This window comes from Pelodiscus sinensis, chromosome 26 (genome assembly GCF_052426305.1).
Source record: "Pelodiscus sinensis isolate ZL-2025 chromosome 26, ASM5242630v1, whole genome shotgun sequence".
Classification (NCBI taxonomy): domain Eukaryota; kingdom Metazoa; phylum Chordata; order Testudines; family Trionychidae; genus Pelodiscus; species Pelodiscus sinensis.
Genome location: NC_143077.1, coordinates 12,598,609 through 12,613,870, shown reverse-complemented (window position 1 = coordinate 12,613,870; position 15,262 = coordinate 12,598,609). Strand labels below are relative to the sequence as shown.

The 15,262-nt window shown below is 42.1% G+C and overlaps 1 protein-coding gene across 1 annotated transcript; it reads left to right on the top strand.

Moving 5' to 3' along the window:
- The first annotated feature begins 11,748 nt into the window (after positions 1-11,748).
- GJA9 (gap junction protein alpha 9) lies at positions 11,749-14,947 on the top strand. Its single transcript, XM_006134273.5, has one exon. The coding sequence runs from the start codon at positions 11,749-11,751 to the stop codon at positions 13,306-13,308; it is 1,560 nt and encodes a 519-aa protein (XP_006134335.1). The 3' UTR covers positions 13,309-14,947.
- Positions 14,948-15,262: the final 315 nt, after the last annotated feature.

The window sequence follows — 15,262 nt, the reverse complement described above, 5'->3', positions numbered from 1 at the left end:
GTCACAACAAGCTAGAATTATATTTTTAAAACAAAATACAGGACTATGTAGCACTTTAAAGACTAACAAGATGGTTTATTAGATGAAGAGCTTTCGTGGGCCAGACCCACTTCCTCAGACGCAAGCTCATCATCTAATAAACCATCTTGTTTAAAGTGCTACATAGTCCTGTATTTTGTTTCAGCTATACCAGACTAACACGGCTACATCTCTATCACTATATTTTTAAACACATTTATGCCAGCGAAACAATTTAAAGATAGATAACAGTCCCTTTATCATATTCTAGTGAAGGTGAATGTTTTTCCTTATAACGTTTTGTAAAACGGAATTAGTTCTTAGACTCAGTAGCCAATCTCCTGTCTTTCTGTAAAGAGTCAGACTGAGAAAATCTTTAATGACTTTGGATAAAGAATTTAGATGGGTCAAGGATCATCCTTTTAAATCAATGCTACAGTTCTTTTTGGGGGCAGGTGTGGGGGGAAGACACAACATATTAAGAAACCTGTTTTAAACACCAATTGAAAACAGATGTTGACAGACCAAATAAAAAGAGGATTGACATACATACATCCCCCAGCAAGTATATTATACTAGCTGACCATCATCCCAGTATTTCAAAGGATGTGTAAAGCTTCTACCAAAAGCTAAGAACTTAGTGATCATCCTGGTTATTGAAAGAAGGTAAATATATATTTTTTTAAAGTAGAATATTATGTTGGAAATGAAGCATGTTACCTGGAGCAGGGTGCGTCTCAGAGCTTACTGAACACTGAGAACAATTAACATCTGTTGACCTAGCCCAGGCCTGTGTACACAGTTCAGAGCAGATGCAAGCTTGAGCTTTGACAAAGACAAAAGAACCCAGCTTCTCCCTGCTCCCCCTATAAAAAAAAGACTGCGGAGCCATGAGGATTGAGATGAAGTTAATTAAACGCTCTCATTATGCAGCGAGACAAAAGTCTGGGACTGCTTAAGAGAATTAAAAAAGACACAATTTTATCCATTAGACAAGATACTCTGCCAGCATGGATTTCTCATGAACAGAAGGTTTCAACTTTCGGGACTGGACAAGTGCTGTATGGACTGACCACTGGAGGAGCAATACTTTATGAGACAGGGAAGTAACTTATGAGTAAGTATAGGTTCTAGATTAAGGACATCTCTACCCTGGCAAGTTACTGTGTGGTAAATCATCTCCCAGCACTATAACTTCTGAGGTGTACGCACGGGCACGGCAAACACTAGCTCCACAGTTGCTGCACTCTAGGCAAACAGCGCTGATGAGAAGCACAGAACTTGGGTGCCAATGTGGACACTGTGGCGTAGTACTACGTTCTGACTGGCTTCTTGTACCCTTCCCACAACGCCTGTTCTTGCCTCTCTGATCATCTGTTTGAACCCTGCTGCCCCAAACTGTTTTCCATACACCCCCCTCCTGCCATCATCACCAGCACAATTTGGCACCTGCTGCACTCCACACCTGCCCCCTCGATCTTCATCCATGGAGACTTCCACAGGCCTCCAGGGGCTGTGCCTCAGCAGTCCAACCCTGTGCAAAGCTTTCACCCTTCCCTTCACAAATATTATGGAGAGTACAACACACAGCTATAACCATAGGGATGTTATCATTGGCCGGGTCCAGTTGCCCATATAAACATCACCAGCGGGCCTTCCAATGGCCAAAAGCACACTCCACAGTCATTCTGCACATGCTCAGCCTGTTCCTGAACTGCTTCTTGCTGCTGCTAAGACTCCCTCTCTGTCTTGACCGCATCCCTTTTTCGTAAAAGGGATGCAAATTAGACGTATCGCAATTGCAAATGAAGCGAGGATTTAAATCCCCCCCGCTTCATTAGCATAAAAATGGCTGCCGCTTTTTTCCAGCTCGGAGCTTTGCCAGAAAAAAGCGCCAGTCTAGACGCGGATCTTTCGGAAAATAAAGCCTTTTCCGAAAGATCCCTTATCCCTCATTTTAAGATGAGGGATCATTTTAAGAGGGATATGTCTAATTTGCATCCCTTTTACGAAAAAGGGATGCAGTCTAGACACAGCCCCTGTGTATGGCTTCATTAGCTATGGTATTAAGGGGTAGGCAGGGTCTCCCAGAATCACAGTGGGCATTTCCACTTCACCCATGGAGATCTTCTGGTCTGGGAAGAAAGTCCTCTGTGCAGCTTCCTGAACAGGCCAGTATTTTGAAAGATGTGTGCTTCATGCACCTTTCTGTGTTAACGTCCATGAAACACTCCTGGGGATCCGCAAAGACCTGGAGAACCATGGGAAAAAATCCCTTGTGGTTAATGTACTTAGAGGCTGCGTGGTCTGGTGCCAGAATTGGAATATGTGTGGCATCTATCACCAGCCCACCCCCACAGTTTGGGAAACCCCTCTGTGCAAAGCCAACCACAATTTCACGCACCTTGCCCAGAGTCATGGTCTTTCGGAGCAGGATGTGATTGATGGCTCTGCGCGCTTCTATCACCACGAGTCCAACATTCGATTTTCCCACTCCAAAGTGAGTGGCGACTGAGTAGAAGCTGTCTGGGATAGCCAGCTTCCACAGTGCGATCGCCACATGCTTCTCCACCAGCAGGGCAGCTCTCGTTCTTGTGTCCTTGCCTCACAGTCCCATGGAAGTGGCCTTCCCCATCCGAAAGTTCTGCAGCCACTGCTCCTTATCCCAGGCTCGCGTGCCGATGTGCTCTCACCTCTCATTGCGTGCACTGTGGTCAGCACCTCCATGAATGCCACCAGAAATCTTGTGTTGTCCGTTCAATGCATGGATGCCTCATCGCCACTTTGCAGCTTCAGGAACAACTCAACCTGCCATTCGTGACGTGTTAGCGAGGCCTGTCAGCATTTTCTTGAACAGCTGAGGATTCATTCCTGCAGACCGAGGAGGCAGCAGAGCACGCAGTACAAAAGCCATTGAAAGATGGTGCCAAATGTGGACGGAAGTGCAGGGGCTGCTGGGATGCAGAGCAATTCACCATGGGGCAATGGGAGAGGATGCCCTCAGCCTTCCCACATAACTCAGCGGCAGAAGAGGTGGTTGGTGGGATAGCTGCCCAGAATGCACCTCTCCAAAAGCCGCTGCAAGTGCTGCCCGTGTGGTCACACTGCTGCGCTGGCGCCTAGCAGCGTTTTCACTGCTGCGCTTGGTGAGTGGTGCTATAACAGCCAGTGCTTTCCATCTGCCAGCGTAGACATGGCCTACGTTGTATGTTTTCCTTTTACTAGCAACCTTATATTTCCAGATCCTTTTGCTTTGCATGTATTTGAATCTTTAACTCAAGCATTCTTAAGTAAACTTCAATTTGATTTTACTACAGACATGTCTAAGTGCTTTGTCCTCAGGAGAGTGTTGAACTGAGGTAAAGCTGGTCAAGTATTTGGTCCTGCCATGAGGGCAGGGGACTGGACTTGATGACCTCTCAAGGTCCCTTCCAGTCCTAGTATTCTATGGCTATGTCTAGACTGCAAGCCTCTTTCGAAAGAGGCTTTTTCAAAAGATACTTTCGAAAAAGCCTCTTTCGAAAAAGAGCGTCTAGACAGCAAGCAGTACTTTCAAAAAAGCAAGCCGCTTTTTAGAAAAAGAGCACCCAGACAGTCTGGATGCTCTCTTTCTAAAAAGCCCTGTTTGCATTTAAGAACGCCTTTTTTCGAAAGAACACTTTCGAAAAAAGACGTTCTTCCTCGTGAAATGAGGTTTTCCGCCGTCGAAAGAAAAGCCGCGTTCTTTCGATTTAATTTCGAAAGAACGCGGCTGTAGTATAGACGCAGGTGAAGTTTTTTTGAAAAAAGGCTACTTTTTTCGAAAAAAGCCTTGAGTCTGGACACAGCCTATGATTCTAAGTCAGTTTCAATGGCTCCCGTGGGGAGTAGATTGATGTACATTGCAGGTGTCCAGTAGAGAAGGGACTGTGCACATCAGTGTAACCATGTCCGGTGTGTAAACTGCTAGGCTAGGTCTACATTATAGAGTTTTTGCGCCAAAACTCACAGAGCATCCACACCTCAAGAGTGTTTTCATACAAGTAAATCAACCGAACAGAAGGGTTTTTCCAGTGTAGGTATTCCTCCTTCTAAGAGTTCTTGTGCAAAAAGGTGTGTGTGGACGGGAAACAGGGTTTTTTTTGTGCAAAAACAGGAAACAGGAAAAAGCACAGGTGACCTGGTGGCCATTCTGTGGATAGCTATCAGCGCTTTCTTTCAAGAGAGCGTCCATGCAGTGTGGACGCTATCTTGTGCAAAAGCGCATTGCTTTTTCGATGCGCTTTTGCAGTGTGGACGCGCTCTTGCACAAGAAGTTTTTGTGGAAGATCTTGTACACAAAAAGCTTCTTGCGTAAGAAGCCTGCAGTGTAGACATAGCCCTAGTGTGCTTATAGAAAGCGTAGGACTTGTGGTAGCCTGGAAGGCAGGCCATATTTGAGTTGCCTAAAGCTGGTAGCTGTGAGAGTATTTCCTGTGACGGGCACAGATGAGACTTTCACATTAGAAGCAAGAGATAGCTGCTCACCCGGCATGTCTTAGTTAACCCAGAAAAGTGTCACAGGGACTCTCTGGTGATTGTAGAAATGACTGATTATATTGGGACAAGCTTTCATTTAACTATGAAATCGGTCATGACCGATTGATTGATACTCTGTGCCAGAAAGACAGGATATTGATTAGTTTTTTCATGGGTTTCAGCACAGGAAGCTTACTTACTCCGTTCATGGCACCATTTGCATCGGAAATTTATTCTATTTTATAGTGAATTGATGGGCCTAAAGCCAAATAGAATTGCGTTAATGGACACCATATTACAGGTCTCAACTACATTGTTCTAATAGTCCAAATATATGTTTCCAGGCTTGCTTAGTGATACACCATATCGGGGTATTGTTCTGTCCTGGCTAGCTTCGGGAAAAGAATTTCACACTAGACTGACATTTATTTTTAACTTTTCCAAATGTTTTAAGAAATAATTAAAAGATTTCCCCCACTACATTTTTGCATCAATTTGCTAAACGTGAATGTTTCTTAAAACAGGAACCCGAAAGTACCATCTTTTCCAAAATAGAGTTGGAAATGGAATTAGAGTGGAATGTAATTGGCTCCACACAATTAAGTGCTTTGAAAACAATCTTTCAAAGAGAAAGACTCACACACACATACGCCTTCAGGATGTTGTAAAAGCCTCATTTCACGGCCTATGCCCCAACAGTTCTAATTGCCAGCAAGACTATTTCAAATTGTTGTGATTTACTCATGAGATGTTGGGCTCTGAAATAATGATGTTAAGGACTAGTCGACTAGTTGATTCCCCCCCTCCCCGATGCCTCTGTCAGATAGAGGCAGCAAAGGGGAGGGGGAGGGAGAAGGGGTACATCAAAGGGGCAGCGCCACACAGCTGAGCCAAGGATCAGCTGTGCAGCACTGACGCTTTGAAACCCCAAGGCAGCGTTTCAAAGGGGCAGCCGCCACACAGCTGATCCATGGCTCAGCTGTGCGGCTGCCCCTTTAAAATGTCAAAGCGTCCTAGAGCCTGAGGTTAGCTGGGGATTCCCCAGCTAACAACAGGTTCCGCACGGCATTTCCCCAGAACGCAGGGACTCCCCAGCTGACCCCAGGTTCTGGGAAATGCTGCACAGAACCCAGGGTCAGTTGGGGAGTCCCTAACTGACCCCAGCTCTACGGCGCTGCCCCTTTGAAATGCTGAGGCGGCATTTCAAAGGAGCAGCTGCTGCACAGCTGATCCCTGGCTCATGGAGTCCCCGGCTGACCCTGGGCTCCATGGCTTTGAAATGCACAAGAGCCCCCACTGGGAACTCTTGTACAATTCAAAGCAGGCATGCCCGTGTGCAGCCCAGAGTCAGCGGGACTTCCCGCTGGCCCCGGGCTGCATGCAGAGTTCCACATGCCCAGGGCTGGCCCACGACATTTTGGCACCTGAGGCGGGGAGCTCAAATGACGCCCTCATGCCCCCTCGCTTGGGCCAAAACTTTGAAAGGTCTTAATTCTGCCTCCTTCCTGTTCTACTCCTCTCATAGTGCTGCTCTGCTACCTACATATGCACCAGCAGCAGACACAATTTTCTACAGTCTGGGTCCTAGTGGTGCCCCCCACAGTCTGGCACCTGAGGCGGCTGCCTCAGTTTGCCTCATGGTAGGGCCAGCCCTGCACATGCCTCCTTTGAAATGTACAAGAGCCCCAGTAGGGGCTCTTGTACATTTCAAAGGTGACATGTGGAAGTGCCTATCGACTAGTCGAGTAGTTGATGGAAATTCCATTGACTACTCGACTAGTCAATTAACCACAGTTTAACATCCTTACTCTGAAACCCTTCTGTCCTTGGGAGGCTCTTATGAGAGAACATAAGAATGGTCATAGTGGGTCATACCAAAAGTCCATCTAGCCAAGAATCCTGTCCTCTAACAATGGCCAAAACCAGATACCTCAGAAGGAATGAACAGAATAAGTAATCAAGTGGTCGCCCATTCCCAACTTCTGGCATGCAGAGACTAGGGACACCATCCCATCCCATCCCATCCCATCCCATCCCGGCTTATTAAAAGTCTTCTTTCTTTGTTAACTTGAAGGAGGGCAGCCTATACAGAGGATGCCTTCTGCGCCAGCAGCTGCCACTCTCTATCAGCCTCTGTGGAGTGGCAATGTAATCTTGTGCTTAAGGTGTTAGACGGGGAACAAGGACAGCTGTTTTCAGCTGTCACAGACTCTTTGTGACCTTGCATAAGTTGTTTCACCTCTTGATACCTCAGCTTTCTTAGGGTATTTTATGATGATTTATGATCATCACTAAGACAAAAAGGGTTTACCTGACAGTTAGTGCTTCTCTGCGGCAGTAGCCAAGATGTTGTGGGGCGAAGAGTTTGAGAATGAGGATTCTTTAACAAAACAAAGCAAAACAATAAGGCTACGCCTACACTGGCATGATTTTCCGGAAATGCTTTTAACATTCCGTGGCCAATCTAGACGCGCTTTTCCGCAAAAAAGCCCCAATCGCCATTTTCGCGATTGGGGCTTTTTTGCGGAAAACAGTACTGTGCTGTCTACACTGGCCCTTTTGCGCAAAAGTCTTTCGGAAAAAGACTTTTGCCCGAACATGAGCAGCATAGTATTTCCGGAAAAGCACTGATGATCTTACATGAGATCATCAGTGCTTTTCCGGAAATTCAAGTGGCTAGTGTAGACAGTTGGCAAGTTTTTCCGGAAAAGCTGCTGATTTTCCGGAAAAACTTGCCAGTCTAGACACAGCCTATGTGTATATAGATGGACCAAAAGGAAGGTAATTGTTCCTAATGTACTGGAGTTGACCCAGTCTTCTTATGTGTCTGTACTTTATAAATAACTTTTATAGATGAAAAATATATTTAAATATCTGATGGTTAGTCCTTTGGAACTCCAGGTACATGATATTAACACAGGGGTAAGCTGCAGGATTGAGGAAAGGGGAGCTCTTTTTTTCTTTTTCCTGTTTGCAGATCAAATCCAGCTCTTAGTTGAATGAGTTTCATTGTTGCTACACCTGAAGACCAAGATGAACAAGAAAGAAAGAAAGAAAGAAAGAAAGAAAGAAAGAAAGAAAGAAAGAAAGAAAGAAAGAAAGAAAGTCTAAGGTGAAGAATGAGATGTCCAGGGCTGAGAATCAGAAAATAAGATAGTACATTGTGGGAGAGGTTGGGGGATAAGAATGTTTGTTATCTTGTTTTCTGAAGGAGGGTTGAGGGGGAGATTGTAGCGTTTTGACCGATACTGCATTGCACTGATGAAGATCACTTGTCTGCTTTTATTTAAGTTATACAGAACGCAGTGTATGGGAGTATTTTCACATTTAGCTTTTGTACAGTCAAGTTGAGTGTTTCCCCCATATATGGGAACAGTTTGAAACTCAGCCTAAATGTAGGTCTTTAATGGCCACAGCTTTATATTTACAGTGACGAACACCAGGGAATGAATAAATCCAAGGTCTGGAGATATGCCCAAATAAATGCGTTTTGATGAACTGTTCTGTGATAGGGCAGAGACCCTATACTGGCCATGAGATGGTTAAGGAGAGCCTCAGGGAGTTAAAAGGAAAAAACTCACAGATAGCCTGCACTGCAAAATTAAGTCCGCTCATGATAAATAGACATGCAACCACCACAGTAATTAAAGCAGTGGTTTGCGGCCACACCTGCTCCGACTGTTGGGGGTGTGCAATCTCCCCAGGAATCCTTCCATCAACTGAAGTGGAGTGTTGTGTCTATACAGTCACTGTGTTGCCCTATGTCAGCGTATGCATTACACCTCTTATGGAGGTGGAGTTATTATGTCAGTGCAGGTTGGAGGCCTTACTTCAGCAGAAGCAGCATTCTAGCATAGACATTGACCTAGTTCGGTCAACAGCGGTGATGCGTAGTGAGGAGCCATGAAGGGTCAACTGCTGGGGGGCAGGGAGAGGTAAAAGGCCAGCAGCCAGTGGGTAAAGCCACCCCATCCTACCCCTCTGATATGAGAATATGAAGGAAAACTCCAAAAAGGGGAACCTGATAGAATATTCTTCCCCCACTCTTTGGCTCTTCATTGGTCTTTCCACAGTCAGAGGATTCAAATACTTGGTTGTCTAGCAGTCCTTACTGGGATAAACTCCCACTAGATTGAATGAATTTGTCTGCATAAGGACCTTTCAGTATTTGCCTCTCTATGAGGAAAAAAATATATAATTGTTTTAAATTAGCAATGTTGGATCATTTACACTGGAAATAACTTGTTGAAGACTAAAGGTCAACACATGCAGCATCAATGCAATATGATTCTTTTTAAAGTATAAAAGAAATAGATTTCTCCCGAGGACTGAGATTGTCCTGCTGAATTACCAAAAAGGGGGAGTGGGAGGAGGAAAGAGGGACAGAGTTCTATGCTTCTGGAATTCTGCATTCTGTCTGTTGGAAGTGATTGTTTCACTGTATCAGGTTAATTTTGGTCATAGTTAAATGTTGCTAGAAGCCACAGCAGACTAAACAACATATTGATTGATTTTTTTCTGACTATAAGTTCAATGCACAAGGCTTGAGCTCCATTAAATCCTCCAGCAGTACAGAAGCTCTCTTTTGACATTCTCTGAAGTCTCTGACAGAGGCTGAGACGTTTTATTAGATATCATAATGTTATTACTTGACACATTTTAGGTAAGAAAGCTATGTTTTAATTATTGGTTAATTAATAACTAGTTGAAATGATATTGTTTACCTCTAGAAGGCTCTCTTCCTATATAACATGTCTCATACATCAATGTTATTCCAAGTGTTTTTAGTATAATAGGAGCCTGTTAACTTATACTCACAGCATATTTTAAATTAAAGTGTCAGCATACAAAAACATAGTAAAAGAGTTTCTTTGTCAATGTACTGTCTAATATTCAATAAATAAGTTAAAATTTATAAATAATCCTGTCAGATATTTTCAGGGTGTTTAATAAACCATGACCACAATTCTCATTATGTGCCACTTATTCACTGATTGTATGTGATATTTATATATCCGAGTAACCAAGCAAAGGACAGGTACCTATCTGAGATTATGGTGTTTTCTCTTTAGTATAATAACCCAGAATTGTGAATTCATAATTGTGTGTTCAAAAACTCTGATTTTTTAAAAAATGTTAACATATTTCAGAATTCAAGCTACTGAATTTTTTTGTGGTCCCAGAGTGTTATAGCTAAACCTGTGAGTCAGTCATTGGGGACCTGATTTTCTGATACACTTGAAAAATTGCGGCTCCCTTTGACTTCAACTCCTGTTTTGGTGCTCAATAGTTCTGGAAACCAGGACTTGAAAATGTCTTCATCTATTTACTCATACAGAAGGAAAATTTGGTAGACTTCACAAGGCTATATCTACACTGGACAGTTATTTTGGAATAAACTATTCTGGAATAATTATTCTGAAATAGCATGTCTACACTGCAGGGAAGCCTCAAAATTAGTCCAAGGCAGGCTTCCCTAAGGTAGACGTGCTATCTCTATTTACAACCCCAGGAGAAATAACTTAGAATGGCCCGGGTGAGGGGCAATTTCGAAATAGCAAAAGGGGAGCATCTTTACACGCCTTCTGACGAAGTGGGTCTTTGCCCACGAAAGCTTATGCTCCTACACTTCAGTTAGTCTTTAAGGTGCCACAGGACTCCTCGTCGCTTTTGCAGATTCAGACTAACACGGCTACCCCTCTGATACTTTACACGCCTTATTTCAAAATAGCTATTTCAGAATAGGCGTTATTCTTTGTAGAATGATGTTTATAGAAGTCGGAAAAAGCCATCCATTATTTCAAAATTATTTCAAAATAAAGGAATTGCTGTGTAGATGCTCACGTAGGTATTTTGGAATAATAGCCGTTATTCTGAAATAACTTTGCTGTGTAGACACACCCCAAGAGCGCACAAGCCAAGCCACAGCGATCCTGCTCTGGCTGAACTATATGCAGGATGACAGACTACAAAGAGGCCATCAAAAGAGTTCCCCGGCCCTTTGAATGCAATGGAGCAATGTACCAGAGTAACTGTCTTCACAGAGATGGTTCCTAGAGATGAGGGAATGGCATGGGTGAAATCACCCCACCAAATCTCTTTATAGGTCACTTGTGCAAACTCTTGTGTAAAGCCTAAACAAATAGGATTTACATGTGTGATGCGGCTTTTACCATAAATGACAATGGTTCAAATGAGAAAGGTAGTTTCTTTTACTGGACCAACTTATTTTGGTGTATGAGACAAATTTTGGAGCCATACAGAACTCTTCTCCAGATCACATGACTTTTAGAAAATAATAGGTTTGGTAACTGAAGAGAAGGAAGCTATCCATTGTATTCCAGGTTTCTTCAGGGTGAAGCTGCTGCTGCTAAGTATCATTCAAAAAAAATTGGACAGGTAATTTTCAGCTATCAGCCTAATGGGATAATGACAGATACTTCTAAAAACTGTTCTGAAAAATCCATTAAACACATTCACTGAGTAATAATGTTTTCTTAGCTAGTAAGAGAACTATAACTAAACAAAGGAACTATATAACTAATTGCTGCAGTTTCCTTTAAATCCAGTATACTATGTTTGATCTTTATTTATTCCAGATAAAAGCCTTCTGATTTTGTGGCTTTTAACCTTCTTTGAAGCTCTTCTGATTTCCCTGTTATATATCTTTGTAGGCATAAGTAATGTCTAAAAAAATGCTAAGAAGTTACATTCCCCAGTATACAATGTATGTAGATTTGAGAATAGTGATAGAAATGTAGCCGTGTTAGTCTGGGGTAGTTGAAGCAAAATGCAGGACAATGTAGCACTTTAAAGACTAACAAGATGGTTTATTAGATGATGAGCTTTCGATGTTTTCCAATACTTATTTAGATTAGCTAATTATTAAGAGAATATGTTCTGCAATGTAATAATCTCAATAAGGTTCCAGTTCTGAGAAGAGCTAAGCACCTCACCCTTCCATTAACTTCATTGGAAATTGAGGATGCTTATACCATGGTTTGGTCCTATTAAAGTATTTTTTATTTTTAATTTAAAAAATACCTACAAAACATCACTGCATTCGTGTTGTACCTAAGATAATAAAATCCCAGGCAGTTAATGAAAGAGTGATGCTTTTTATGAGCTAGGTTACAATGTTTTGAATTTGAGAATATCAGTGTTAGCTTACAACTGTGACAATATCTTATGTTTATCTTTCATGGCTTTTAGTGCTAAGATGGTCAAGTAACCATGGGAGACTGGAATTTTCTTGGTGGCATCTTGGAGGAGGTCCATATTCATTCCACTATTATTGGGAAGGTCTGGTTAACTATCCTATTCATATTTCGAATGCTTGTCCTAGGAGTGGCAGCTGAAGATGTCTGGAATGATGAGCAATCAGAATTCATATGCAATACAGAGCAACCTGGCTGCAGAAATGTTTGCTATGACCAGGCCTTTCCTATCTCTCTCATAAGATATTGGGTCTTGCAAGTTATATTTGTATCTTCACCTTCCTTAGTCTATATGGGCCATGCTTTATACAGACTCAGAGCCTTAGAAAAAGAGAGACAAAAGAAGAAGGCACAAGTAAGAATGGAACTTGAAGGAGTCGAACTAGAAATGATTGAAGATCGGAGAAGATTGGAACGAGAACTCCGGCAACTGGAGCAAAGAAAACTCAACAAGGCACCCCTGAGAGGCTCCTTGCTCTGCACTTATGTGATACATATTTTTACTAGATCTGCAGTTGAAATTGCGTTTATGATTGGCCAATATCTTCTTTATGGTTTTCAGCTCGATCCTCTTTATAAATGTGAGAGAGAGCCATGTCCAAACATAGTTGACTGTTTTATATCAAGGCCAACTGAAAAAACAGTGTTCATATTATTTATGCAGTCAATAGCAATTGTATCCTTGTTTTTAAACATCTTAGAAATTGTTCATTTAGGGGTCAAAAAAATCAAAAAGGGACTTTGTGGGCCAGATAAAAGCAGGGATGACTTTGATGATTTCTATGTTAGTAAATCCAAGAAAAACTCTGTAATACCCCACTCTTATATGGGAACATGTGCAACGCCACAAAAAATTCATCCCTCTGCCCCTATTAGTTATACCATGTTAATGGAAAAACAAATTGGGACCGCAGTCCGTGATGTTCTACATTCATCTTCTGCATTCCAATCTCTTAAAAACAACCATACTGAAAATAGCAACAATCGCATCCATGATGAACGGGAAAGTAAATTGCCAGATGAAATGCCAACTAATACATTGGACTGTCCTCCTCGAAATACCTGCTCAAATAATAATGATGGCTTAAACAAGGTATTTGGGACAGAAATTAATGGTTGTCAACAACATGATGAAAAGAAACATGGCATGCATTCTAATCTAGTTGCTGCTCCGGGTCTGTGCTTGGGAAGCCTGTCTGAATTAACATCTGGAAGTTCATTGCAACCTGATATGACTTCCACTATTTCAGTTAACTGTGTTCGAAAGCTACGTGGAGTCAGTTCCCCATGGAACTGTTCTACAGTGGTTGAGAGTGAAGGGTCACCAACAGAGTCTCCTTCCACAAACAGCAACCGAGGACAAGACAGCTTCAGTGGAAGCATAGCACAAGGCCTTTCCAGCACTGACTTAAGAAAAATCAGCAGACCAGACACTCCTGACTCCCTAGGCGAACTAAGTTCAGAATCCAAACAGGGCAGAAATTGTGAAAGTCCTCAGGCTCTCTCTCCCTCACGGCGAATGTCACTGGCAAGTAATGCCAGCAGCAGGCGTGCCCCCACCGATCTTCAGATCTAAGTGTTTGTTACCTTACCTGTGTGTTACATGCATGAGCACTGAAGGAAATAGAGGCATTACTGGACACCCCTGTAGTGTGAGTTGTAGCTTTTTGTCATTGTAGCTAAGTCAATCATTTTTCTCCAGCTCTTTTGGAGTATGTCTCCACAGCAGTGTTATTTGGGAATAATTGACGTTATTCCAAAATAACATAGTGCTCATCTTCACTACAAGCCTTTATTTCGAAATAATGTTGAGCTGGAGGACTTCTTACTCTGACTCCTGGTAACCCTCATTTCAGAGGAGTAAGGGAAGTTGAAGGAAAAGTGTTCCTCCTTCGACTTCCTGCTGCGTACACAGCGCCAAAAGCTAAATTAAGCTATTTTGACTTAAGCTACAGAATTGACGTAGCTGAGGTTCTGTAGCTTAATTCGACTTTTGCCCTGCTGTGTAGACGTACTCCTACTGAGGTAATGCAAAGAACTGTGCGCTCTTGTGCAGTAGTTGATAAACACTTGTGAAATAAGAAATTGGTTCTACTTTCGCGTAATAAAAAGATGACTTAAAATCGAATAGATCTAATATCTCCATTATCTTTCCTGTTCCTAAATCAAACAGTCACTTTTAATTTAACCCAGTAATTCCTGTATCAAGTCCATGTAAGGCAAGCCTCAGATCAATGGATCACTGCAATCTAAACAGACTTTTTTTTTTTGAGGGAGTGAGAGTTATGTATGTGTGTGGAGACCTTGTGCCTCTTCATTACCTTTTTTTCATCCTCACTTCCACATAGCTCCATGACAGAGGAACTGTGCTGACTGGGCCTCGCTTGCTGCATTTGCCCCTGAATAGCACTTTAGTGGGGTTTCACATAGTTTTATATGATATATGTGTTTTATTTTAGGGAGGAAATACTGAAAAGAATGGACAATTACTACCCCCTTTCTAGATCGGTGCAGTCCAAATTCCATGAAGAACCTGTGAAATACAAAAGTGTTTATGTGAGGCTGGGGAGAAGTGAGGACTATGCCACGTAGCCTGTAGGCTCCCAGGAGTAGCCTGAGCTGCTTAGCTGGCAAGGGTGGAAATATTTTCAGCCCTCTCTCTGACTAAACAGCAGAGCACAAAAAACAAACTCCCCTCTCCCCAAAACCAGAAAAGCTAAGTGATGACACAGCCTGCAGGAAAATTGGTGCCCAGAGTGATTGCTTTGCTCACCCACTCTTAGAACTGACAATACATGCTTTCTTCAGTGCCTCCCTGAATCAAATTCCCATGTTTGAGCAGCATTTGCATCACTGATAGTGCCACATAAAGGTTAAAACAATAACAAAAAACAAAAGGTAGGAAATGGAACAGTCATTTATCTTTTAGCATTAATCATGTTGTACATGCTGAAGTTTTAACCATTCTTGACTACCTTGTTAAATCTTAGTTTTTTTTCTTTGGTACCTATCACTTTAGCATCTGAGGTAAATACATATTTGTATATTATTGTGTTGATATTGCTAAATGACTACCTTATTAAAGACAAAAAGGGCAATATGTTTGAGTTAACAGTCATGTAGTAATCTTAACTTTTTCATTTTCTGATTTAAAATTTTAATTGGGTATACTTAAATTTGCAATAATGTGTTTTTAAAGAAAAAAATAACTATGCTTAGTGCACTCCTTTTTGCGCTGTATAAATAATACATTAGTAGCCATAATGTTACTTTTTAAATAGTCCCAATTGGGGTTTGAAGCTCTCATCTCAATTCACTGAATTGTGCAGAAGTCTGTCAAAGAGTTTACAGCCTGCTGCTTCTTTCGGGAGAATGTATGACTCACATAGTAATGACTGCACACAGTATCTTTGAAAAGGAAAAACAAACATGAAATTTAGCTAAAATTAAAACTTAAGAATTTGCACAATATGGCAGAAGGCAACAGAATCTTTTGTAAGACACAACTATACAAACAATGGGTTTGTTAT

What these genes read in the sequence shown, in the direction of transcription:
- GJA9 (XM_006134273.5), top strand. Translation starts at nt 11,749, where the DNA reads ATGGGAGACTGGAATTTTCTTGGTGGCATCTTGGAGGAGGTCCATATT.